This window comes from Acartia tonsa, chromosome 5, assembly GCF_053477335.1.
Source record: "Acartia tonsa isolate MP-2025a chromosome 5, ASM5347733v1, whole genome shotgun sequence".
In the NCBI taxonomy this organism is placed as follows: Eukaryota; Metazoa; Arthropoda; class Copepoda; order Calanoida; family Acartiidae; genus Acartia; species Acartia tonsa.
Window position 1 is genome coordinate 41,101,547 of NC_137264.1, and position 25,814 is coordinate 41,127,360.

Consider the following 25,814-nt stretch of genomic DNA (forward strand, 5'->3'; position numbering starts at 1 on the left):
GCCACCCAGCGTCACTGAGACGGTGTACGGGGAGGCCCTGGCGGCTGCTGAACGAGAGAGGCAGGAGGCGCTAGCCAGCGCATCAGAGTCGATGTATGGGGCGCCACCCGGCGCCGCCACCTGTGATGACTGGGGGGTGCTATCCAGCGCCTCCAATCTGGTGCCTGGGGCGACAACCGTCGCCGCCACCGAGATACCTGGATCCTGGAACGAGCCAGCCTCCAACCTGGTGCCTGGGGCGACAACCGTCGCCGCCACCGAGAGACCTGGATCCTGGAACGAGCCAGCAGTCCCAGAGGAAGGGGTGACACCCGTCACCCCCAGCCAGCCAGCGCCACCAGCCTGCAGGGAGAGCCCAACTACACGCCATCCAGCGCCCCCTGCCAGCCGAAGGAACCCAGCTGCCCAGCACTTCCAGTCGAGCCAGGATAAGTTAAATTTAACAAATGTGTTGTATCCAAACCATTGTGAAACCCCAGCCTTGCCTGTGCCCCCTGCACTAGAGGCTGGGGAGATTGAAATTTGGGGATATAAGGACTTGCCTGTGCCACATGCACCTGAGTTCCTAGGGCAGGGGAGGGACGTGAGTCAGGGCGAGCCTGTGCCACACGCACTTCAGCCCCATGCCACTGGGCATGCCATGGACAAGGGAAGGGACCCCTTGGGGCTAGGGGAGCCGACACCCAGGCAAGCGCCAGTCGCCTGCCAGTCTGTCATTGGAGAGGGTATCGGGGTGCCCCGGCCACACCAAGATAACGCTCAATGGAAACTTGTATCTAGCCAGGAGCAGCCCAGCCGTGTCCAGCCCCGAGAAGCAGCCGTGACCCGAGCCGAAGATCCCCAGCCGCATGCGCGAGGTAGATGGCTGTCTGGCAGCTTCTCACACTGGTGGATGGTCCTGTGGGGACTACTGCTGGCAGCCGTGTGGCCTACAACCAGCTACATCCTGGTGGGATGGGACTGTGCCAACCCCACCCACGTCACAGCCTACAATAAAGAAAAGATGTGCAACACGGAACCTCTACACCAGGAGGTGCCCCTGGGCCATGAAGTACACGTCCTGCAGCAAGTCAAGATTAGGGAAACAACAGGATACAGTTGCCAACTCACTGTGTCCCAGTGGACATTCAGGTGTGGGGTATGGGGTCACCTCAAGGTGACCTCGGTCCCCACCCTCATGAGGCCAACCAAGATAGATCCAGAAACGTGCCGAGACCTGGCCAGGAACCGAGTCTACACGCTGCCAGGCAAGACCCAGCCACTGACGTTCCAGCTGAACCATCCCCTGTTCTTCACCCTCGATATGGTGGGCGCCCTCGTCAACAGCCCCGAGGGGGTGGGTTGTGAAGGGGAGGACGTCCACTTCGAGGGCCAGCTGTACCGCAATGAATTAGTGCTCCAGGAGCGACGGCTGCTGGTCAAGGAAGAGACCTACGTAGTAGAGGATGGACGGGTGGAGTCCCAATCTGACCACCTGGCCTTAGAATGTCCCCATTCTGAGCTGTCTTGCATCACTGGGGAAGCAACCTACGTGTGGGACCACCTGGGGAGAGATTGCCCCTTGAGGCTGATCCGCAGCCTCCAGCCTAGCCTAGTGATGGAGGCGTTCCTGGTTGACCATCAAGCCCAGTTTTTCATCAACATGACCAACCCCACCTCAATAGTGAACTGCGACTTTGAGGCCCATGCCACCAACCACCCAGCATTGTTCGTGGCAGCTGACCCAGCCGCGGCAGCGCTGCCCAGAGTATCGGCCAGGGATGTTGATGTCCCCTTGCAGGCCCAGATACATGCAGGTTATATTGGATTTACTCTGGAGACACGCATGAAAAGCACAGCAGCAGAAGAAGTAGCGGCCAACTGCTGGAAGCTCCAGCAACTAGACCCGGCCCACCCGGTGCGTGTCCAGGGGAGCACGTTCTCGGTGCTGAGGGGAGATGTCCTGCTCCAGCTTACCTGCCAACGCAACAAATATGTTGTCCGTGAACACAAGGAATGTTGGGACAAAGTACCAGTGGAGCCCACAGGATTTGTAGACGCCGTGACACGAGTGTATAGCGGCCACGCCACCAAGATCCCCTGCTCCTCCACATACCCCCTGACTGTGCACGCGGAGGAAGGCTGGATAGAGTTAACCCCCGCTCCTAAGAAGAGGCCACCCCCGCTGGATACGCCCAAGCAGCTGCTGACAGAACCCTTGGATGACTTCAGTTCAGGGGGCTTGTATTCGCAGGCTAAGTTGAACGACTGGCAGCAACTGCTGGCGTTCCCAGCGTATAAAAGCGCCATGCTGACCGGCCTGTCCTATGGCTCATGCATTCAGCAAGGTAGCTGTTCGGCCACAGGGGACCATGGGATAGTGTCCTACAACATCGACCGACTGGCGGAGGAAGGAGAGGCCGCCCTGGATGTCTGGGCTGGGTTCAGACAAGCTATTCACGAGTGGGGAGATGGCGCAGCCATACTGTGCTTGCTGTTGTTAATCCTCAAACTGCTGGGGGACCTGACCATCATTTCCCTGGCAGCAGCACAAGGAGGTGTACGGGCAGCCATGAATGCGATGTCACAAGTGTTCCTGTACCATCCAACTTTGTACAGGAAGGCCTTGGCCAGAGCCCGGCTCACCCATGCCAAGTCCCGGGACTTTTCAGCAGACTGGGATGCCATTCCCATCGGCCGGGAAGCAGCCGAGGAAATGGTGTCCATGCGATCAGCCGATAGCGGGCATGACCGCCCAGGCAGGCCAGGACCGCCCTCTGGAAGACCCCGCGGCCCCTCGGGAGGTCAGGCTGCCGCCCAGACGGTCAACTTGGCAGCCAGTGCCCCAGCCGCTGCCAACAACAACCAGAATGCCCCGCTGCTGACCGTCCCAGCAACAACTGTGCCACCCGCCAACCTGACACCTGAGGCGCTGAACTACGTGTCCAACCAAAGCCAGCCTCTGCCTTCTATCCCACGTTGGGAGCCCATCAGCCCTGAGAAACACTCACCACTAGGATTCCATTGAATCATTATCATTTGTATATATCTTAGCCCTAAGGAGCGGACCGAAGGCCTCAACCACTGTCGGAAGTCTGGTAGGGAAACCCTCTCCCAGCCTTCCGAGGGGAGAGTTGTGGTATTCGGCAACCGTGAGCCATGCCTATGGCACCCCTGACCGGGGTTCGGGGAAGGGCCAACGGCCCTCCCCCGAGTCCTGGGGAAGGGGTCTGCCGACCCCCTCCCTATGTCTAAAATTAATGATTGAATCTGACAAGCTTTATTATGGTTAAAACTGTATTGTTAATTCCCCCACCCTTTCCAGGGATGGGGGATCATTATTGCCCAAACTGACTATTGTATATGTATTATAATGCTTTTATGTTATGATTATTTATTCCTATCTGTGTAGTTATTGTTTGTTGTATATAGCTTTAGTACTCTTTAGACCTTCAATAAAGTGACAACTGAAATAGATGTTGATTATTATTTAGTGAATGCTAGAGAAGCGTAGCTTCTCTATAGTAAGGTGTCCACGTCTGTCACACTGCTGTAATCTAATTGAACTCCGGTGTCTGCCATTTATCCTCGGCGGATACCACACTACCACCTAAACATGAATTTCATTTAATTAAAAATAACAAGAGAAGGGAGCTCTGTGCTCTTTTGACACTTGAGGGAAAGCACCAACTTGTTCCTTGGAAAAGAAGATAGTTAAAGCTTGTTATTAGAAAGAAAAAAAAATTGAACATACCCGTCTTTAGTGATGAGACCTTGTTCACTCCAGCCCAATCCATCCCTCACCAGGCACTCAGTTACATGCATCCCATACACCTCCTACATAGATACTATAGATATAGGTAAACTTTTTGGACCTATAGTGGCTTCACTATAAAGGAGAACCATATCAGTTCAACAGTTAGCGCTAAGCACTCACACACACACACAGAGAAGGAGAGAAAAAGATAAATCATCCTGATACTTTTATATAAAGTGATTTCATTTTTGACCTTAGCAAAGCGTTTGATATATGACAGTAGGGCTTTGTTATTAGATAACACTAAAGGTAAAAGAAAATACCGGTTCAATTAATTTACAACTCCTTATTCTTTAAAAAAATTAAAAGCTTTCAGAGGTCGATTAGGGATTTGATGCTGCTTGGTAAGGCACTTAACGTTCAAAGTAAGAGTTGAAGAAATGTCTTGGTTTATCTAAAAGCACATCTAAAAAGGTTTACCTGATCATCAATGCCAACAACAAGAGTGAGAGGATCCCCAATCTTGACATTCTCAGCTACTGCGCTCTCTCCCGGCTCTCCGTAGAATATTTTCATAGTGCTGGCAGGCAGAGCAGCTGTAGCGGTCAGCGGGGTTGTACCCAGACCACTAGATTGATAGATAGTATATTTTTATTTTGCTGGCGGACAGTAAGGCTGTAGCGGTCAGCGGGGTTGTACCCAGACCCCTAGATTGATAGATAGTATATTTTTATTTTGCTGGCGGACAGAAAGGCTGTAGCGGTCAGCGGGGTTGCACCCAGGCCTCTTGATGAAAGTTAATATAGATAGATAGATTTTTTCCGTGCTAGAAGGCAACACGGCTGAAGCGGTCAGGGGGTTGTACTATGGCCACTAGATTGATAGATATTATACTTTTATTATGTTAGCTACTATTAGGCAGCATAGCTGTAGAACATAAAGTAGATAGATATAAAAAAGGTATGGACGTTATAGCCCATATTACTCATAGAGAGATAGTAAAAAGATGCTCATTTTAAACACCTTTAGCTTAAACATGAGTAAGGGAATCTACTTAAAAGATAATTTAAAGCGTAATTTGTGTGCATCACTTATAAAGTTTTATAATTATAAGTTATACTTACCCGACTTCAAATTTGTTATTGAGAGTTCTTTCCTTGATGGCATACTTGCATCTAATATGGTATCCTTTCCCCTGGTTGGTTACAAGTTTCCTAAATAAATATAAATTAGATGAATATCAAAGAATGAATAAAAACTAGGGAAGGGGGGGATATTTTACTGTAAATTATACTTGTACTTACTTTTTTATAATCATGCTCTCTCATTTCTTGGATCAACAAATTTTGGGTACTTTTATTTAATCTTGAATGTTTGGTTTAAATTTACAGTGTCTAAACTTTTCAATTACTTAAAGGGCGAATATAGGTTCGATATGATATGAGCTTATATCAAAGGTGCAATTCCATAGATTATAAATAACTTAAAAATATTGACATATTCAATTGTATAAGTCTGTTTATAGCTTAAAACCCGTCAATCTCGAAGAAAATATTTTGTAATTAGTGTGGTTCCCTAAGAACTCAAACACCCTAGCATCACACAAGGCTTCGTGGCAAGGTTGAATTAAAAAGCTTTTGTTAAATGATAGTCGTAATAACGTGGAAACCAATTAATCAAGGGTAAATATACCCTCCTTCTACCTTCAAAAAGTAAATTATTTAAAAGTTAAAAAAAACATCAAATAATTTAAAAAGTAAAAAAAAATAATCGATAAAATTTTCTTGGAGGAAGAATGATTTCAAATCCCTGTTTTTTTGTGGCCATGTGTGTGTGTGTTGAAAATGCTTACAAAAGGGTTGTTTATATCATCATGAATTAATCAAAGATCTCTGTACAGAAAATAAACTTTAAGACGTATTATTTACCCTGTCAATACTCCTGACGCCCTTCTACGCAAATTATTTTTATGCTTTTTAAAAAATTAAATAAACTAGTATATAATCTAAAATAATAAAAATTTAAATGATCTTTTAAGGTGCGTGCCAATGTAATAGTCAATCAAACTTAAGCAAAATAGTCAAAAAAAAGTCTTGTAAAGGGCTAAAATAAACGATTTTGTCGGCAATCTCATTTATTATATGTTCAATTGAAACAGAAAATTGCAAAATCTACTTAAGGATTTTTTTTAATTTTTAAATTTGGCATAGATATTCTAAAAGTATGTAATGGCACCTTTGATATAAGCTCATATCATATCGAACCTATATTCGCCCTTTAATTTTTATCAACATAAGTGGCAATTTCGTTTATCATTATTGGTGATGTAAAACAATTTAACGTCTATTGATTTGTACTAAAGATGCCTGATAAAATTAGAAACCAAAATATAAATTAATAATTATAAAGGGTGTAAAATATTCTCCACAAGGGCTAGGTCTCGAGCTGTAGTGATCTGGAGAGTTGAGCAGATTCAAAATTCAATATTGTTTTCTTATTTTAATTGCTTGAGCATAAATTGGATTACATTCTTTATTAGTTTTTGACCAAAATAATAGGGTTTATATTGAAAAAAAAGTGAAACGATTGGTTTTGAACACTCTATATAAAGGGAGAGGGGAAAGTTGTGAAAAAATAAAATGACTTACCTATGAGGTTGAACAATAATTGTGTTAAAATATTCAACTCCATTTTCAACGTCAGTTGACATAGTGTTGCAGGACCTCAGTGGCAGGCTGTAGCTAATTTTACCCTAGATAGATATATATTTAAACACATTGGTGGACAAAGAAGCGGCTTTTGTATTATGACCCAACTGTAGCGATTTTTTTCCCGGATGGAATGACATTTAGATGGAAAATCAGTCGATAAGTAGATAAAAAAAATAGTTATTTGCTTGCAATCGCATAGAGCAAGGCTGTAGCTTAATTTTTCTCAGGATATATAGTTAAGCAGGAAGAAGGATGGATAAATAGGAAGAGTGTAATTTTTTATTTATCAAAACAAATATTATGAATTCTTTTATATTTTTAAAGACATTCAAATTTTAAAAAAGCATCAAATCGTGGCTAAGAGATTGAGGGTTAAAAATATAAAAATGCGGGTAATTTTGCATAATTTTAAACTAAAAAAATGAACAATTTTTAGCTTACCTCTTTGTTTATATATTCTGTCATACAGGTTGAGTTTTTGGACAGGCCCTTGGGGTAGATCATACCGTTGAACAAAAATCCTCGCACCGTTAAACTAAAAAAAATATATTATTTATTTGAAAGTAACATGATGTGTGTCTATCTGTCTCTATGTCTTGCTTTACGAGATTCCTTCGTGGTGTAGCTTTATTACTTTAGGTCAGGCTAGGCTATAGCCCCGAAGGGTTAGGACAACGCAGGTTCAAACCCCACAGAGGTTAGGCATAGAGGAAATAAGGTAAAAAAATACGGTTAGGAATTTAATATCTTGAACCAAAAAATAGAGTTTTTACCATAAATATACCATACCATCTAATGTATTCAAATAATAAACTGAGTCAAAACAACAATACACCCAGTAATTCATTTGTTGGTCGGTAGGTCTGTTTCTCAATCCCTTTCCCTTGTTTAAGGAAAAACTTATTATTTTGTTTCTTATACAAAATTTTTAACTTGAAAGAAAATTCTATTTTGTTGGCAAAGTTTATAAAGAAATTTGAGAAGCTGTAATGTATGACAAAATATTTTCAACAGATACTAGAAAAAGGAAAATGTTTATTTTAATAACAAAAGATTAAACTGCATGTAAGAAACGAAGCAATAGCAATATTTTAGATACAATATTTACCAGAAACTATGCATATAAAATTTGTGGAACACAGTATAGCTAACACATAAAATAATTAAACGAACAGACAGACGTACTAACATATGATTATAGAATACATGCTTATGAAAACTTTTTATTTTTTTTTATGAAAAAGTTTAAATACATAAGAATTTTATCAATTTTATAACGAAAGGTTTTACTTAAGACTTTTAATGCTCCATTTAGTTTTAAATATTTTTGAATTTGATATAAGATGCACGAACTTTAGATATATTTTGTGCATTCACTATAAAAAATCAAATATATTTAACTTCATCTTTATATACACAATAATGTGTGTTAGTGTTAAATTATCTCGTTCCTAGCCTCTACAAATTGGACAATTCTCAATAAACCCTAAAAATGGTGCTTTTTTAGTCATTTCTCAGGCTAGAAACGAAATATTTTGAAACTGACAAATGTTCCTGATTCTACTCCTCAAGGCCTTTCCTGGGAGCATCATAAAGCCATAGTTCTGATGCAATGAATTTTTGACCTCCATGAGGGGGGCCTCAAAATTTCAATGTACTTATGTGGTCGCAATTTTTGCATTACAGAAATAAAATATTTATTTTGCATAATTCAACCACATTTTGGCTGGGGGCAAAAATTTATCAAAATATTTCCAGGGAGGGACAGTATAATATAGTTTTGATATTCTAAATGATAGTGAAGTTGTTTTTTAGAGTATTGAAAGTTTCTCTATGAAAATCTATCAACCACACTTTCAACAGATTTTGTCAATATTCGTATTTTTGGAATTTATTATTTTTATATAAATTCAATACAGTACAACTTGAATATGGTTTTATGACCAGTAGATCTCGAAAACAGCTGGAACAAGAAGTCTTTTAATTTGTAAAAGCTATATTTGCCAAAGAAGGTTTTAGACTGAAATATAAAAGAGAAATAGCAGCAAAGAATTAACTAAGCTTATATTTTTTCTTCATTTAAGGAAGATTAGTCCAATTTCAGTTATTTAGGCATCTTAGATTTATAAACTTGACAGATTATTATTGTACAAATTAGAAAACAAAGTTAACCCTTACAGATCTTTTTCAATCTCATTTTTTTTGTAGTGCTGTGACTTCATGACTTTTTAAGTTTAGTAATTATACGTCGGCAAGAGTTGATTTCATTAGAATATCTGGTCTGTGTCGGTCGTGGTGTCCGGTCAAAGTCGGTTGGGTAGCACCAAAATTAGAAAAAAATTCTAAAAAAAATCTTAATTTCTACATTATGACTTTTGTGTATAAGGAGAAACCTAAAAATTTTTTGGTGAATGCTTAGATATCAATGACCTTCTGAGAAAAAATGTGTTATGACCGTTTGAACGCTCCCTGACCGACTTTATGACCGACTTTATTACCGACTTTTGTCTGGCTTTTACTACAGACATATATCATGAATATCGTGGCTTCTATTACAGCTAGAGTCCTATAAATTTTTTTGGTAAATCCTTGAGCAACACCAAACAGATAAAAATATTAATCGGCGCCGCCAACCGCCGTTTTACCGCCGTAACCGCCGAAAATGGCGGTTTCCGTTATTTGCCGTTTTTTGGCGATGATCAGAAAAAGTATTTTTTTTGTTATGAAAAATAAAAGTTCGTCCTAAAATTTGGTCATCCTAGCTGCACAATTGGCCGCTCTACAGCTGTTTTAAAATTTAGCGGCTGGCCGCTAAAAAGCGGCTAAGGAGCGGCCTGGCTGCTATGACTAGAAAAAGTAATTTTCTCTAAAAATACACATGAACCACCAGAAAAAAAATTTTACGTCTTTATCTGTAACAGGAGCCGAGATAGAGGGGGGGGCTCTTGGAGCCCCCCCCCCCCCCCCGATCTATTAAGGTGGGAATTGGGGCCCGAGCTGTAAGGGTTAATCTATAATAATTTCAAGAAAGAACGTACATTTTATCAAATCATGTTCATATTGAAAAGAAAGCCGCCCATATAAAAATAGTAATGAATATAACATACCAAATCTTTTTTACAAATGAAATATGATATATAACAAAAATAAAAGTCATATAAAAGATTAATAATTAGGAAAAAAGTATTATATCATCTATAATATAAAGTAGTAACTTTTTTTTCTGTAGCAAAGGATCTCGCTAACCGCTGAACCGATTTGGTTTTCCATTGCAATTAAGCTTTTTTAGGTAAAGAGGAGGTTTTTAACCATTTTGGGAGAGCGTATCTTCACCCTCTCAGTTTAAAATCCCCCCCCCACCAATTTTTTTAATATTTCTTATTAATCCTTTACAGTCGGGCCCCTTGCCGCACCTAATGCTCTATTATCTCAGTTCCTATTAGAGCATTAGAGGGCAAAATTTTTCTGTGCAAGTCCCCTGTTTGATAATGAACTTCCGACCTTATAGGTCTAAGTCAATTTTCGCTTCCTTTACCCTTTTATTTAACAACCTTTGTTTTTATGTCTTTTTTTACTTAAAAATTTCAAACGGCTGTAATTTTCTTATTTTTGAAGCTAGAAGAACAATTTTTTTTCCAGAAAATGTTTATCTTTATGTAAATTTTACATTTAAAATATCAAAATATTAATTTAAGCGGCCGCAGCTGTACTTGGCAGCTGCCAGCCGCCGCAGTCGGCGGTCGGCAGGAAAACGGCGGCGGATCTTTATGAAATTTTAATACGTTAAGGAGACGTGGATAATCAGGACTTGCAGGATCATACCTGGAACCTGAAAGTGACTTGAACACCTGTATTTTATATAAGGATGTACTACTAGAGGATATTTTAGTATTTTGGCATGATACAATGCTTTGTTTTAGTCAAAAATTAATTTTGCTCTTTACCTGGATGACCCTGCCAGGTTTGCTGGCCTCCTGTGCCCGCCAGAATGGAGATATTCAAAAAATTCCAACTCTCAGTTATGTGTCATACCCATACTTAAAAAGTAACGCAGTTTGGGCTCTTTATCTTTCACACACAGAAAATGAGATAGAAAAAACCGGAGGGGGGGGGGGCATTCAACGCCCTCCCCCCTCGACCGTTAAGGGTTAAAACTAAAATTAAAAAGCAAAAGGGCGGTTGACTTATACTCCTCCCACCTTAAGAACACCTAGAGGCTTCTAGGGGACGTTGCCCCTAGTACTTCTATATTTTATACCATTATTATTTTCTGGAATCTCTACAGCATAAAAGTTACCTTTTATGAATCCTAAAATATAATTCCCCAGATTTGGAATATTTGCTAACTTAATTCTAAATAAAGAAGGTAGATGATATTCTGAATTTAAACAGGTATTGATAGCACCCACGGATATTAAATTGATCCTTTTTATGCCCTGTGAAACTGTGAGCATTTGCATAATTCATTATACCGTGTACTGTACATAATTTCAATAGTAATATGAGGTAAGTATTGAATATTTTAGCCAAGACTACTTTTACTAAATGTAATATTAAAAGTTAAAACTACGCACTACAATTTTTAAAATTGCATACATTCATAGATGTCATAGCTTTCACAGAAGAGGGTTTATTTTTAAGATAAACAATCCCTAAAAAGAATTTTTTTCTGAAATTTTATTATACAACTTTACTTCTCAAATTTGAATAAAAATTAACTTTCTCGTATTCAAATTACAAAAACTTTATTTGACTACAAATTATTTAGAAACAGAAAAGTTTACATTCATATTCATAATTAGCAGAATGTGTGTCTGTTAGGTTCCTAGCAGGGTTTATCAGAGTTTTGGGGAAAGATAATTCCGGCTCCACCCTCTCGAAATATATTGCCCCTACAATATTGAAATAACCTCTTCTTTTCTTTTAAAATAAAAAAAAATTACTAAATTGAAAATAGATGGTCAAATCCCCCCCCCCCCTCTCTATTTACAATGTTCATCGAGGCCTCTAGGAGCACTTAAGAGAAGGTAGAGGGTAGGTTAAGTAGTTCTTATCTTTTAGTTTAAAAAGAAGAAGTAAAATAAAATTTTTGGTTGGTTGTTATTTTTCTAAGAGCGATTTCTCTCCCTAAAAATAGTAACTTTAAGAAACTTCATTGTAAAGGAAAACCTATAACGATTCAGTGGTTATCAAGATCCAGCTAAATACATACAGACAAACTTCATGTTACTTTTAGTGAAGAAAATTAGTCATACCTGAGTCTGATTTCATCGTTGTTACAGAAAACTCGGATGTCTTCTACCACGTCGTTTTCTAGAAAAAATATATTTAGTGCAGTTCATGGTAAAATGTTAATAAAAAGCTCATAGATAATCGTTACTTGGAACCTTTTACCGTAAACTGATTTTAAAAATGTTTTAAGCAATTAATTTGGTTACTTAAACTAACAACAATATAACAAGAATAACAACTCCAACAGTATGTTCAGTTGTCATAAAAAAAATGACAAATCCTTTAAAATTTGTTTGAAAATTTTTATTTTGTGTAGAATTACTTCCAGACCAATGGAGTATGGACCATTTCATTTGGAATTGAAATATTTTCTATAAATCAGCTGTCTATCTTAAATAGGAGCCTAGAAGACCACGTGTTTTTAAAATGTTTTACGAAAATATACAAATAGAGTAATAGATGTATCGTTATCTTAACCTTTATCAGAGTGAAAATCTGTTGCAACATTTAAGTATAATGAAAGAGACCAAATTGCTTCAAAATTGTGTCAAAAATGATCCATGTAACGTCATAAAAATGGGGGAGATGAGAGGAGAAGTGGGAAAGAAACCCCTTAAAAATAGATGGATAATCCCTTATTTTTATGACGTCACATGGACGATTTTTAACACAATTTTGCAATAATTTGGTCTTTGTCAAGTATAATATATCGATGATAACAGAGATATAGATAAAAATGTGAAAAATTTTAAAAAAAGCAAAATACCTGCCAGTCCGACTGCCATGATGTTTCCCTTAGAACGACGAAAAAATCAATTTTGATATTATGATCCAAAAAATATAAAACAGCCAAAAACCTGCTAAAAAGCAGTCCGACCGCCATATATATTTAATATATAATATTTCTCCTTGATGATGGGAATGTTGAACAAAATGTTTCTGCCGTGTATCTTGAATAGAAGCCGAAAACTTCACATTTCCCCCTTATCGTATCTGTTAGACGGACAGACATTTGGAATTAAAGAGTAGCTTTGCTACTGAAAAAAGGTACTTACTATCTTTGACAACGACGGCTTCTTCATGAAAAGCATCCTCGCTTGAGAATGGATCGTGATGTTGCTGCTTTACTGTGCCAGGTACCTAAATACAAATGTGAACAGACAGAGAAAAGATAAAAACACCAAAGTAGAATGATGTTCACTCGTTAGTCTGAAAGGTTCCAGGACAAGCGCAGGAGTGATAAACGACGGAGTGGACAAATGCAGAAGTGTCTAAAATATTAAGTTAATTAAGTATTTCTAGGTTAGAAATATACAAATAAGCCCAACACAGGGGTTAGGCATTTAACAACCCAATAAGATGGTTTCGAATAATTTAGGTTATGTTAAGTGTCCACTACGACGTTTGTCACTTCTGCATTTTTCCTATGATCGTCTGAAAAAAAACTAAATAAATTGGTACAGATTTTTAGAGAACTTTCTTTTAGATTTTCTTTCTAATAAAATAACGACTAGAAATTGTAATGTGAATAGCCACAACGAATTTGCATTTAATGAAGGCAGCTAAATATGTAAAATTATTACAAAACTAATACTTTTTGGAACCGCCACTGCCCTCTATGGGGGAGATAATGTAAGGACAATAAGCCTTGATAGATACGTCTAGGGTTGATAGTAAACAACGTAACTAAAACTAAGTAATGCATTGCGCCTAACTTGGACATAGGCATTCCCCCTCCGACAAATGTTACGCATTTGACATGTAAGCAGTAGTTCTTTAACGTCATAAAATGTGATGCTGCTTTAGCTGAGATTCGAACCCACGACACTACAGTCGCAGTTCTTGAAAAAATATGTTTACCTGTGCTCTTGTGATTGTACAGCTAGTAGCCGCTAAAACCAGCAACCATACCTGGAATTTGTATAGACAGTTAATTAGGTTAAGTTATATTAGGTACAGGGAAGCCCCGGATGGTTAGGGAACTATAGGTATAGGGTTAGCCCCCCCCCCCCCTGGGTGGGTTAGACATAGACATATTTTCAAAATAAGAGGGATAGTTTTTGTGCTCGTTAGGCACTTTGAGAGAAATCACCGACATAAAAATTGTTATATGGTTTCTATCTCATTTTCTAAGTGTGAAAGATAGAGGGCTATAACTAAGTGACTTTTTAAACATGGTAATGAGTTGTGATTTTTTGAATATCTACATTCTGGCGGGCAAGGGATGCCAGAAAACCTGGTAGGATCATCCAGGTAAAGAGCAATATTTTTTGACATAAATATAGGTGTTTGATCAATTTCGGGATGCAGGTCCTGATCCTCCAGGTCTCCAGAAATCTTTAAAAGCCTCCTGTGACTGCAATTTTTGGCTTAGAGACTTCACTTTTTTTACTTAAGCTTTTCTTACATGTCTACATAAAGTTTGAAAATTTCATAAAGAACCGCCTCCGTTTTCCCACCGACTGACGACTGCGTCGGCTGGCATCCGCATAGTACAGCTGCGACCGCCGAAATTTATGTTTTGAAATTTCTAATAGATTACATAAGTTTTACATGAAAAATGTTTGTCTAGCTCATTAATATCGCTCGTCAGGTTAGCAGTAGTTACAACGTATAATGTCTTTAGTTAAGGCGCGGATCTTGCCGAAATTTAATCTTATCCACTCCCTGAAAAAGTAAATAATTGAAGTATCCATTTGACTTTTAGAAGAGGTATAACTTTATCCCTGTCGACAAGCAACAAATTATGAATGAGTAATTTCCCTTCATTGACCAGTATATCCTAAATCACCCAAATATTTGATTATATAAAACCCTGTATAGGAAGTTCTATCCTTCTGTCTGGACCTCTACACCTGCAGAAGTTAACCTTGTAAGACACTAACATGAGTGAATCCTAATGAATCCGCATTGATCTATTTAAATTTTACCCCCGGGGTAAATAATTGGAGGGGGGGAGTATGGATGGGCCCCTTACGACAGGAAGGAAATTGCATGTAAATTTAAAAAGTCATCTAAATGGTAAATGCTCGTGATTACTTTTTTTCTAATTGGATAAAATTGGTCAAGATTAAGTGATTTCCTATCTATCTATTCAGCTGTCTACATTTTTAGTGGCAAAGCTGCTCTGTAAATTGAAATGTCCGTCTGTATGATCGACAGATTGTCTCAGAAAGTTTTGGGAAAATGGGTATTTTAGATAACGTTTATTTTTTTGGTGAGTTAATCCAAGTTAAATTCTTCCTATTCCTCGGTCAAAAGTTCTTACATTGAAATTTTAAATTAAACCCTTTTTTTAATTTGTTTGCATATTTCTGAATATTTAAAATTAAAGAATTTAAAGTATTTTCTAAACTATCAATCAAAATGTATAGGTTTTTTAATAGACATACATAATGGACAACGATTTTTTATCATTTTATAATTTCAAAGTATTTCAACTTGACTAATAGTTACTCGCCTCTAGAGAAACTTGAGGAAAAGTTTCCCTGTAAAGGAGAACCATATTTGCGGTTAGCGAGAACATTTTGTATAACAGACATCTTATAATTACTTATTATTACTTTTATATTATGACAGTATTATATCCTTTTTATACTGTTACACAAAATAATCTATTTATCTATACTTGTATTCATCTATCTAACTATCTATAGTTGGACTTCAAGGGTTATGAACAGATTAATTGTCTTTATAAGGAATATAGAACTATATAGTGGTTAGTATGTTTACACAAAAATAGAAAAATAAGTTGCCAGCGCAGAGATTCTGAGAGAAGGGATTATAAAAATAGGGCTTTACAAAAGTTACAAGATGTCAGCCCGTCTATCTGGGCTGAGAATTTTAAAATATGTAGATTGATAATTAGGAAGATGTGATAAAAAAAAACACTATGCTTGCTATTTGTACTTTTAAAGCCAATAAAGAAACGTTAAAATATTTGTTTAGTGTTAAAGGATAAACAATTAAATTAAACAGTTACACTTGAAATCATCAATTACTGTTCAAAAATTAAATGAAAGAAAAACCAAACACAAAAATATGACAATGTTAGAGCGATTAAAAGATAACTATTTGGTTTAAATTTTGTAGAATAACTCTTAATTAGTTTTGTTTGGGTTTAAGATTATTTTATTAATTACTTTAGTGGTTAGTATCTCAGACTCTCCATGACGTAATAAAAATGATTATTTTTGTTTTTGTTTTTATGCGTCTAGAGGCAGGGTACCTAGTATGTAGGGGAGGGAGACCATCTATCTTTTACAAACATTACCAAATTACAGACCATTAAAATATAGTATTAAAAGCATTTTTCAAGGAAGTATATAAATGAATGTTTAATTCATATCTTTGGCTTTTAAATTTTATCATGATGTTTAAGTTTTTATCGTGAGCTTATATCTTGTGTTTGCGTGTTAATTATCGTTGTTTTAGTTAGGTTTACACATATAAATGTAGGCAAACCCACAGGTGGATAGATAGATAGACGGATAAATAGACGGATAGATAGACAGATAGATAGACAGATAGATAGACAGATAGATTGACAGATAGATAGACAGACAGATAGACAGATAGATAGACAGATAGATAGACAGATAGATATACAGATAGATTGACAGATAGATTGGCAGATAGATAGACAGATAGATAGTCATAAAAATAAACAGATAGATAGACAGACAGATAGACAGATAGATAGACGGATAGATAGACGGATAATTAGATAGATAGATAGACAGATAGATAGACAGATAGATAGACAGATAGATAGACAGATAGATAGACAGATAGATAGACAGATAGATAGACAGATAGATAGACAGATAGATAGACAGATAGATAGACAGATAGATAGACAGATAGATAGACAGATAGATAGACAGATAGATAGACAGATAGATAGACAGATAGATAGACAGATAGATAGACAGATAGATAGACAGATAGATAGACAGATAGATAGACAGATAGATAGACAGATAGATAGACAGATAGTTAGATAGACAGATAGATAGACAGATAGATAGACAGATAGATATATATACAGATAAATGTATATACAGATAAATATATAGATGGACAGATAGACATATTCTTTAGCTTTAAAATTATTCTAATGGTTTTATATGAATCATATCCGTTTATAAATAGACTATTTGGTTTTAGAGCATATACATAAGTAGTAGGATGTCTTTCTCTTTCTCTTTTCTGTGTGTTTTACATAAAGATCTCGATAACCGCTACAAGATTTTTTCCGTCTTTTTTTCAAGGTTTAAATTTAAGATTTTCATATACAGTGCAGAGTTTATTTAATATACAGGCAAAAAATTTACATTCAAACTTAATACTTCTTAAACCTTAATATTTTAAGTCAAATATTCACATCTTCGCTAATTATTGCTTCAATATTTATGTATAAAAAATCCTATATATAATACTAAAATGAAGCTCTACTTTAACTCTTTTGTGCATACTAATTATCTTGGTTCAAATTTATTGGACGAGTGCTTGCGATATAAAAACACCATGGATATCAAGGATAGATTATAAGATAAAATATTCATAGATTTTTTTTGCAAATTTTTAACGTAGATTTAATTTATATCTGTACCTTCTATTTATTAATCTAAGAATATATTCCATAGACAACAATGTAAACATTTTAGGGTCCATTTATAAAAGTAACATGATTTCTTGATACCTGCTGGACCAAAATTGTTCTCCTTTACAGTGAAGCTTTTATATCTATTTTGGGAGAGGTAGCTCCAACAATCCGAGAAGAATCACTTTAAATATCTCAATTTTTAGAGGGATAGGTTAACTGATTCATTTTTTAAAATTCAGTTTAAATTTAAATTGTAGAATACATTATATTTGTATTACATCACCCTATCCCTATATCCTCGGCACTATTGCATAAAATGTAAAATATTGTACTTCCTATTTCTAAAGGATAACTGCCAAAATGTGTTAATTTCCTAGCGGACCATCAATGCCCCCCCCCGCCCCCCCCCCCCTCATATTTTGAATTGTAAAACTATTAGTACATGGATAGGATAGGTTAGTCAGGGATAAAAGGATCCTGCAAGGCTAAAGTAAGGTTGGTAATAACACTTTGATTGCACAACCGTTGTCAGGAAATACTAGTGCATAGCTTGAGTTATTACTCCCTTCATTTGCTAGTTTGGCTTCACCCCGTGAGGGGAGTTAAAACTTCGCCAAACCATTTTTGTTTAAATGTAAAAGAAAACAAAATTTGTGGAGTATTTACCAGGTACTTAATGCAGATAGGGAGGAGATACTGGGCTGTTGATTACACAGTCCCCAACGTTTTCAAATAATGTTTTCTTATTCGTTGGCTTGACAACTTTACGGACTTAAATGAATTTGAATGGTTGGTTTATTTTGTTGTATGTATACAAATTGTAATCTACAGAAGTGGTAATTTTCTGTATCATAATTGAAAATTCACATCAATATATTGAACATTACTTATCCCTTTAGATCCATGTTTAATTCCACATTTCATTAAAAGGGAGATCCTTATTGTTCCAGCGGTTATCAAGATCTTTTAGTATTAGAATGGAATAAAAAAACGACTAAAAATCTTAGCTACCATAAATGAACTACGTTTACAGTTTTAAAAAAACACTGACATGAAAATTATTGCAAAAAAACAGTACATCAAGTTTAATAGTTCAGGATAATTAATAATTAACTTTTCAAATTGTCGACAAAGGACTGTTAAAATACAGAGAGAGAGAGGGGACAATGGGCTGTTTATTACACTAGTCCCCAAAGTTTTACATTATCGATTTCTTATTCGTTGGCTTAACAATTTTGTGAATTTTTATTATTTGATTCATTAAGTTGAGGGTTTAGACGTTTCAACTCATTAAATTCTGATTGGTTAGTACAAACTAGTAGTGTCCAAAGTTTTCAACCCATAATTTTAAATAATACAAAGTTTATTTTATCTTCCATTGGCTTATCCTTGTAACTACGATTCTATGTCTATATTAAATTATGTTTATACGATGTACACCAGCTGCCTATAACTGGCTAAAAAGTATGGATAATGCGAATGAGAAAGCGTTATTATAAAACTTTGTATGGCATACTAATATACAGCCTAATGTCTCCATTCCGGTCTCTGATAAGTACTCCAATCATAATTTCAGCTAACAACAATCTAATGAGACATTTTAAAGAAACAAACTATTTTGAACAGCTTTTTAGTTATTTACCATGCTGACTTGATGATCACAAGGGCATAATTGTAAAGAAACTATACTATAGGCTTTGAGAAGTATTTTTTAGCTAGAAAGTATGAACAACGAAATCGTGTTGTATTGATAGATAGGATATGTTACATTATCAGCTTATATTTCCTTGTAGCTACATATATCTATTCTAGCAGTTACGCCCCTAGCATCTAGGGGCTCTGTATTCGAAGGGCAGGGAGTGGCTAGTCAAATGGCTTAAAACAATCCCAAGACAAATATCAAACAAAATTGCCTAGAAAAGTTACAGTACCTATGTGAAGCTTACCTAGTATAGAGTTATATAGTTGTTGGGCTACTTTGAGCTCACTACTTTATATATTAGGATACTAGCGGCTTCGCCCCTAGTGTCATCTAGGCGCACTTGAGAAAAGACGGGGAGGGGATAGTTTTTCAAAAGAAAAAAAAAGAAAATTTGGGAGATATTTTTCTAGGACAATATTTCTTATTGGGTAACCTCTTCCAAAATCTTTATAAACTTTCACTAGACCATGAGGAAGCAAACTGTTAAGAAGACCTTTTAAGCAGTTTGCGAGATCATTCGTTTCACACAGACATACATCCTAATATTTTTATATCCTTATAATAAAGTATCAGGATGCCTTTTTGATTGTTTGTTTGTCTGTCTGTATGTTTGTAACGAAGGATCTCGCTAACCGCTGATCCGATCAGGTTCTCCTTAACAGGGTAGCTTCTCTTAGGTCCCGGGAAGGTTTATAACTATTATAAGGGAGGGTACTAGCACCCTCCCAAGAGAAATCACAAAAAAATTGAATTTAAAAAAAAATCTTGTTTTTGATATCAAATTAATTTTAATTGATTTTTTTTATATATTAGATTTTTAAAATAAAAAAAAACTTTTTAAGTACCACTAGAGGCCTCTAGGGGCGTAACCGCTAGTAAGGATATACTAGAACAGATAGAATGATAGATGGATAAATATATAGATTTTTGATGATATGATGTAAATTGTACAATCATTGATGTAATAACATAGGATATAAAGACTCAACAAAACACATGCATCAAATTCTTCTTAATGGGTTTGCCTTCAAAACAGCCAATAGTCTTTCTATTGCTTAAATACTTTGGGTAGTCTTATTAACTCCTGACGGGTTGTTGGAAACTAGCAGTGCCCAGACTTTTTCACCAATAATTTAACTCAACAGAAGGGTTGATTTGGTCAATATAATTAATTGGGTGTGAATAATAAAAATAAGTCGATGCATTCAGTTATTGGATTTTAAGAACTGTTCGTCCATTGGACCAATCTCCTACAAAAAGAAAAGAAACAAATTTCATTTAGGTATTTTAGCTTAAACAAACTAACACTACAAAACTATACAATTTCCGCCGGACTGTAAAATTTTCAAAGATTTTTGGATAGTGCAATAATTAAAATAATCTACTTTTCTTTCAATATTCGGCCTACAAAAACTTGTAATAGTTAAAGTAAGGGGAGTAATTTAGAAGATTGAGTTTTTTGCCATGGACCTATCCACTTACTCCCTGAAAATTTTTGATAAGATGAGTCTACACGAATATTAGTCAGGACATCAAAATGATTATGGTGAAGTAGAGCAGTATCTACTTGATCTTTACAGTCAGGGTATTAAGCTAAATATGGTGTAGTAAAGCAGTGTCTACTTGATATTTATAGTCAGGGTCAGTTGATTATTGTATAGTAGAACAGTATCCACTTGATCTTTACAGTCAGGGTGTTAAATTAATTAAAGTGGGTTATAGTGTCTACTTGATCTTTATAGTAAGGATATTAAGTTAAATATAGTGCTCTAGATCATTATAAACTTGATCTGTATAGTCAGTTAATTATAGTGTAATAGAGCAGTGTATACTTGATCTTTATAGTAAGGATATTAAGTTAATGAAAATGTACTTGAGTAGTATCTACTTAATGTTATAGTCAGGGTGTTAAGTTTATTAAAGTGTTATAGAACTGTATCTACTTGATAGTCAGGATATAAAGTTGATTATAGTATATTAGAGCAATATCTACTAGATATTCATAGTCAGGGTATTAAGTTAATTATGGTGTTGTAGAGCAGTATTTACTTGATCTCAATAGACAACGTTTGTATTACTTACCTAAAAAAGTAATAAAAATTTGTAAAAATAATTTTATTTTCAGCAATCAATATATATTTTTATTATCTTATCAACCCTCTTGCTATGGAATTGACCCGTTTTATACCGTGATGAAAATTCATAGCTTGCAAATGTTTATAAAAATTACAGCTGCTTATAAACCTCACGTAATTAATTTTCCTAGAATCCTAGACTGATTTTTAAAACGGTTTTGCAACATTATTTCTTATTTTTTTTTGTATTTTACCAATCACCACTTTCTTGAGAAATATTTTTTTACCTGTGCGAAAAAAAACTTAAAAGTTTAAAATAAAACATTGTTTTAGTAAGAAAACAATTATAAGACTGCATCCTTTCTTGGGAAATATTTATTAAACTGTATAAAATGTGTCAAATTAAACAAAGTTTTAGTAAGAAAACAATTATATTTTTCTCTTTAAAGTTTTATTTTGTAACAGTTGAGGAGTTGAATCCATTTTTATAGAAGCAGAAATATAATCTATGATTACAGTTTTGACCCTCTAAAAAACGTAATCATAGATTATATTCCACTTTCCCCTCTCTTGGTGATGATATCATCAACGCCGATATGATTTTTGTAATCTACCATTCCAATTTTGCCTCTTTTTGGGATGATATCATCAATGCCAATACAATTTTTGAAATGTACCATTCCATTTCAAGAGAGGCGAAGCTGGAATGGTGGTTTACACTTTTAACATCGACATAATTGAAATCATACATACTATTTTTAAATTATGTTAATCGTAGGAATGTATGAAATACTATTTATAATCAAATAAAAATAATAACCAGAATATATCATTACTATGATGTCGATTTTAAGAAGGAAATCAATGTTTATGAATACGCTGATATGTAAACATAATTGTACCATTCTAGTTTCGCCTCTATTGAAAGTGGAATGGTACATTTCAAAAATCGTATTGGCGTTGATGATATCATCACCAAGAGAGGGGAAAGTAGAATGGTAGATTACATTTTTTAGAGGGTTAAAACCGTAATCGTAGATAATATTTCTGCTTCTATAAAAATGGATTCAACTCCCCAAATGTTAAAGTTTTATTTTGTAATTATACGCAAGTTTTTTATAATGATACTTGTAACAAATAATACAACATCTTAAAAGCTTTCTTGAGAAATATTATTTTAACTGTGAAAAAAAACTTAAAAGTGTTAAATAAAATATTTTTTTAGTAAGAAAACAATTATATTTTTTTCTTTAAAGTTTTATTTTGTGATCTTTTGTTTTAAAAATAAGAGAACATCCTAAAAGCAAAGGTATTTTGACTCTAATTTAATTGTAAGGAAGTTCGGCTTCTGCTTTTGTAAGCCAAAATATAATAAGTAACCATAAATTCCATTAAAATATGACCTCATTGTTTCTGATAAATTCACTGAGTCAAAAAGTCTTTGATACTTCTTAGTTATTTATTGAAATATATTTTGGTGAACATGGCACCCTCTTCAGTCTAAATGACATAAAACATATTAATTTAATTTACATATTAAAAGATAAGTAAAAATTAAGAAATTTGTAAAACTATGAAGGCAAAAAATGTAGCTTGTAAAGGAAAATTAAAAAAAAAATTTTTTTTTGTGCATTTATAACTTTACTGTCTAAATTGTGAGAAAAATCAATAAAAATATATTAATGCCTATTCCTTTTGTACTATCTGCATGACATAAAAACGTAAAGCCTCTGTTCTAAAAAGGAGAAACATTTTCTGAGAAAAGTTATTTTGCTCTTCAAAGAACGGCTTTTTGAAGGAAGGATTAAAATTTGCCACCTCAAGAGAAATTAATTTTTACATTTTGTACCTGAAAGTTTTATGTTGACATACAATTGATTAGGTTCGTGTCAACTGAATATATGACAAATTAGGGTATTAACAGTCATAAAACATTACTACTTGAAACCTTTTTTAAAAGCAAAGCTTTTCTATAATTAGGGTCAGTCTGTCCATCCATCCAGAAAGGATAGCTCTTTTCGTGATTTTCTGAATTCTGATTCCTAGGACAACAAAGCACAATGTTATAAGCGAAGCATCTTTATAATGAAGGCCTAAAATTGTAAGTATGTGCTTAAACATTATCCTGTGTTTCGGCAGTTTTTAACAAATTTACTTACAATTTTTTTCGACTTTTATATTTTTATATTCTGATTAATCAGTTCTGACACTCTACTAGTGATAATGTTCGTATGTCCTACTGTTTCAGAGCTTCGCGTTTATGGATGTTGTCATCCTTGTTTTATTTAAAGATAGCTATGAACATTAATGCCTGAAACCTATAGGTACCATACTTTTTCTTGTGATAACACAAAAGCATATAATATTTTTGATATTTAAAAAAAATATAAAAATATACATTCTGTCTCAGCCAGACAGCAACGGTTTATTCCAGGTTGTGTATAACCAATTCAAGTTATAACCAAGATTAAATACACTTTTAGTAAGAAAATAATATCTTTCTCAAAAACTATTTGTATACTTTTCTTAAAAGTAACAGGATGTCTATATGTGTGTCTGTAGCTTAAAAGCTTTCTAACAGCTAGACTGAAATGGTTGTATTTTGCAGTAATGCTTAAAATAGGTCCAAGGAAAATTCATAACTATTTTCTGGAGAAGTTATCTTTACACTTTAAGAAAAATCGTCCTTGGAAAAAATAACGCTTTCCAAAAATGTTTTTAGAGGAGAGATTTTCCCTTAACCTTTTCTTCTCCCTAACTCTAGTTCCATTATAGGCCTCTAGGAGCGTAGATTAACTAATATTAAACTTCTTCAAATTTGATTTAAGTATGTCATAGCGTTGGAAGGTTTATACGAATATAGATTTGTATCAGATTAACTAAGACAATAATTTAATAACAACAACAACAACGAATATATTCATGAGTAGCAAAGCTAATGAGGAAAAATACATTCAATTGTTTAATTATTGTGGTGATTTTACTCAATTCAATCCTTGACCACCGATGTCTCTAAATTTTTGAGAAAAAAACTTATTTCCATCCCCATAGTATGGGTGGGAGAGGGGGTCTCTAACCCTGCGGGACCCCCCACGTAAAGTATAAAGGGAAATAGTTTAAGTCTGATACATACTGCAATTTTAAAGATAAATATGAAGAATGATAATACAATAATTGTTACATATTGACCGTCTTCGCCGTATCAACAGTCAAAAGCACTAAATTGTAGAGTTGCTCCGTAACTAAGGAAAACTGTCTACAAACGTCAGAAAAATGTACTATATTTACTAATTGTAAAAGAAAAATCAACCTATTATGTATTACGAAAGCAAAGCTGTTCCAAATTCTTACCGTGTCCGTCCGTCCATAAGTTTTCCAGTTCGGACAATGGACCTTCTTTCCTTTTTTCTTTTGATAAAAAATTTGCATCAGATGTATAGAGGAAAAGACTATAAAAAGCTGAATAAGCTATTTTTTTTTAACTTTGCTAAACCCTGATTGATTTGTAAAAAGTAGCAGTGCACAAGCTTTACATTAATGATTTTAAACCAAATAAGGAATGATTTTGTTTATCATAATTTAAGGTTTACATGAACTTATCGGCAATGGACTTAACACTATTATTTGATAATTGACATTATTTTAGGTAGAAAGCTATCATCAATCACAGTGTCCACTTCTATTTATTTGATATATTAATAATTAGATAAGTCTACGTATAACTATACAGTAGACTTATCTGTCAGGGGACAATCAACTGTAAAAATATTTGGTTTTCAAAGATTATAAAAACATTATCGTATTCGTGAACTCAAAAACTAAGGGTACTTTTATTTATTGCTGAATCCTGAATTTTGATTGGGTGGTTCCAATCTAGTAGTGTCTAAAGTTTTGAACAAATAACATTAATCTAAATGCTTCCCCCGAAGGTGATAAGAGTAATTTCATCTTTAAAAAATAGAAATAAGGGGGTTAGATGGTTCAAAATATGTTTGAATGTAAGTACCAAACATTGTATGCATTGTATCTGATTTAAATAACTTCCCTAGACAATTATGACACTGAATAGGGACAAAGGTGATATCCTCCTAGTCGCTAGAAGAGCACCCAAAACTCCCCTACCTATTATAATTATTTTTATAACTAGTAAAATGTTATGCTTTGTCTAGGTAAGGCTATGTGAAGTTAGATTTATAAAAGCCCCGTAGGGTTGGAGCTCTCGAATAAACTAAATATATATTGTTAAATTCAATTCAAGGGGGGGGGTCTTTATGGTACTCTTTTAGATTTAAGAAATTGTTTAATAGTACCTTTATGTGTACAACATATGTATATTGTATACCCTATTTAAAAATATATGTACATAGTTGTGTTTGTATCATATATCTCATTCAAACATGCCCAAACTATTTCTAAGCTACTCCAATGTGTGATATTTTATCAGAAAAAAAATATTTGGTGTTTCAACTGTTCTACCAATCAAAGGTAACAATAGGTAACACATTTAAAAAATTTAATATTTTAAAAAGCTTTCAAGATTAATGTCAACAAATTTCAGTAAGACAACTTAGTAAAATCTATGGGCATTATATGCAATATTACGGATTTATATAGACAGTAGGTATTGTTTTACTAATAATTGGCCTTAGCTGACATAATATTGATGTCAAATTGGCAGTCTAACTACATATATATACATTAACAAATGAGTGTTAGTTTTAATTGGATGAAATGGGAATTGGGAGAAAAT

At 35.2% G+C, this 25,814-nt stretch overlaps 1 protein-coding gene across 1 annotated transcript in view; it reads right to left on the reverse strand.

The window, feature by feature from the left end:
- Positions 1-25,814, reverse strand: part of pio (zona pellucida domain-containing protein piopio) — a 103,103-nt gene that overhangs the window by 16,438 nt on the left and 60,851 nt on the right. Inside the window, exons 2-9 of the mRNA XM_080161696.1 lie at positions 13,540-13,590; positions 12,735-12,819; positions 11,703-11,760; positions 6,889-6,982; positions 6,385-6,488; positions 4,861-4,950; positions 4,217-4,364; positions 3,734-3,816 (exon numbers count right to left, since the gene is read on the reverse strand). Coding sequence (XP_080017822.1) covers positions 3,734-3,816; positions 4,217-4,364; positions 4,861-4,950; positions 6,385-6,488; positions 6,889-6,982; positions 11,703-11,760; positions 12,735-12,819; positions 13,540-13,590 — 713 coding nt within the window. The remainder of the gene's footprint in view (positions 1-3,733; positions 3,817-4,216; positions 4,365-4,860; positions 4,951-6,384; positions 6,489-6,888; positions 6,983-11,702; positions 11,761-12,734; positions 12,820-13,539; positions 13,591-25,814) is intronic.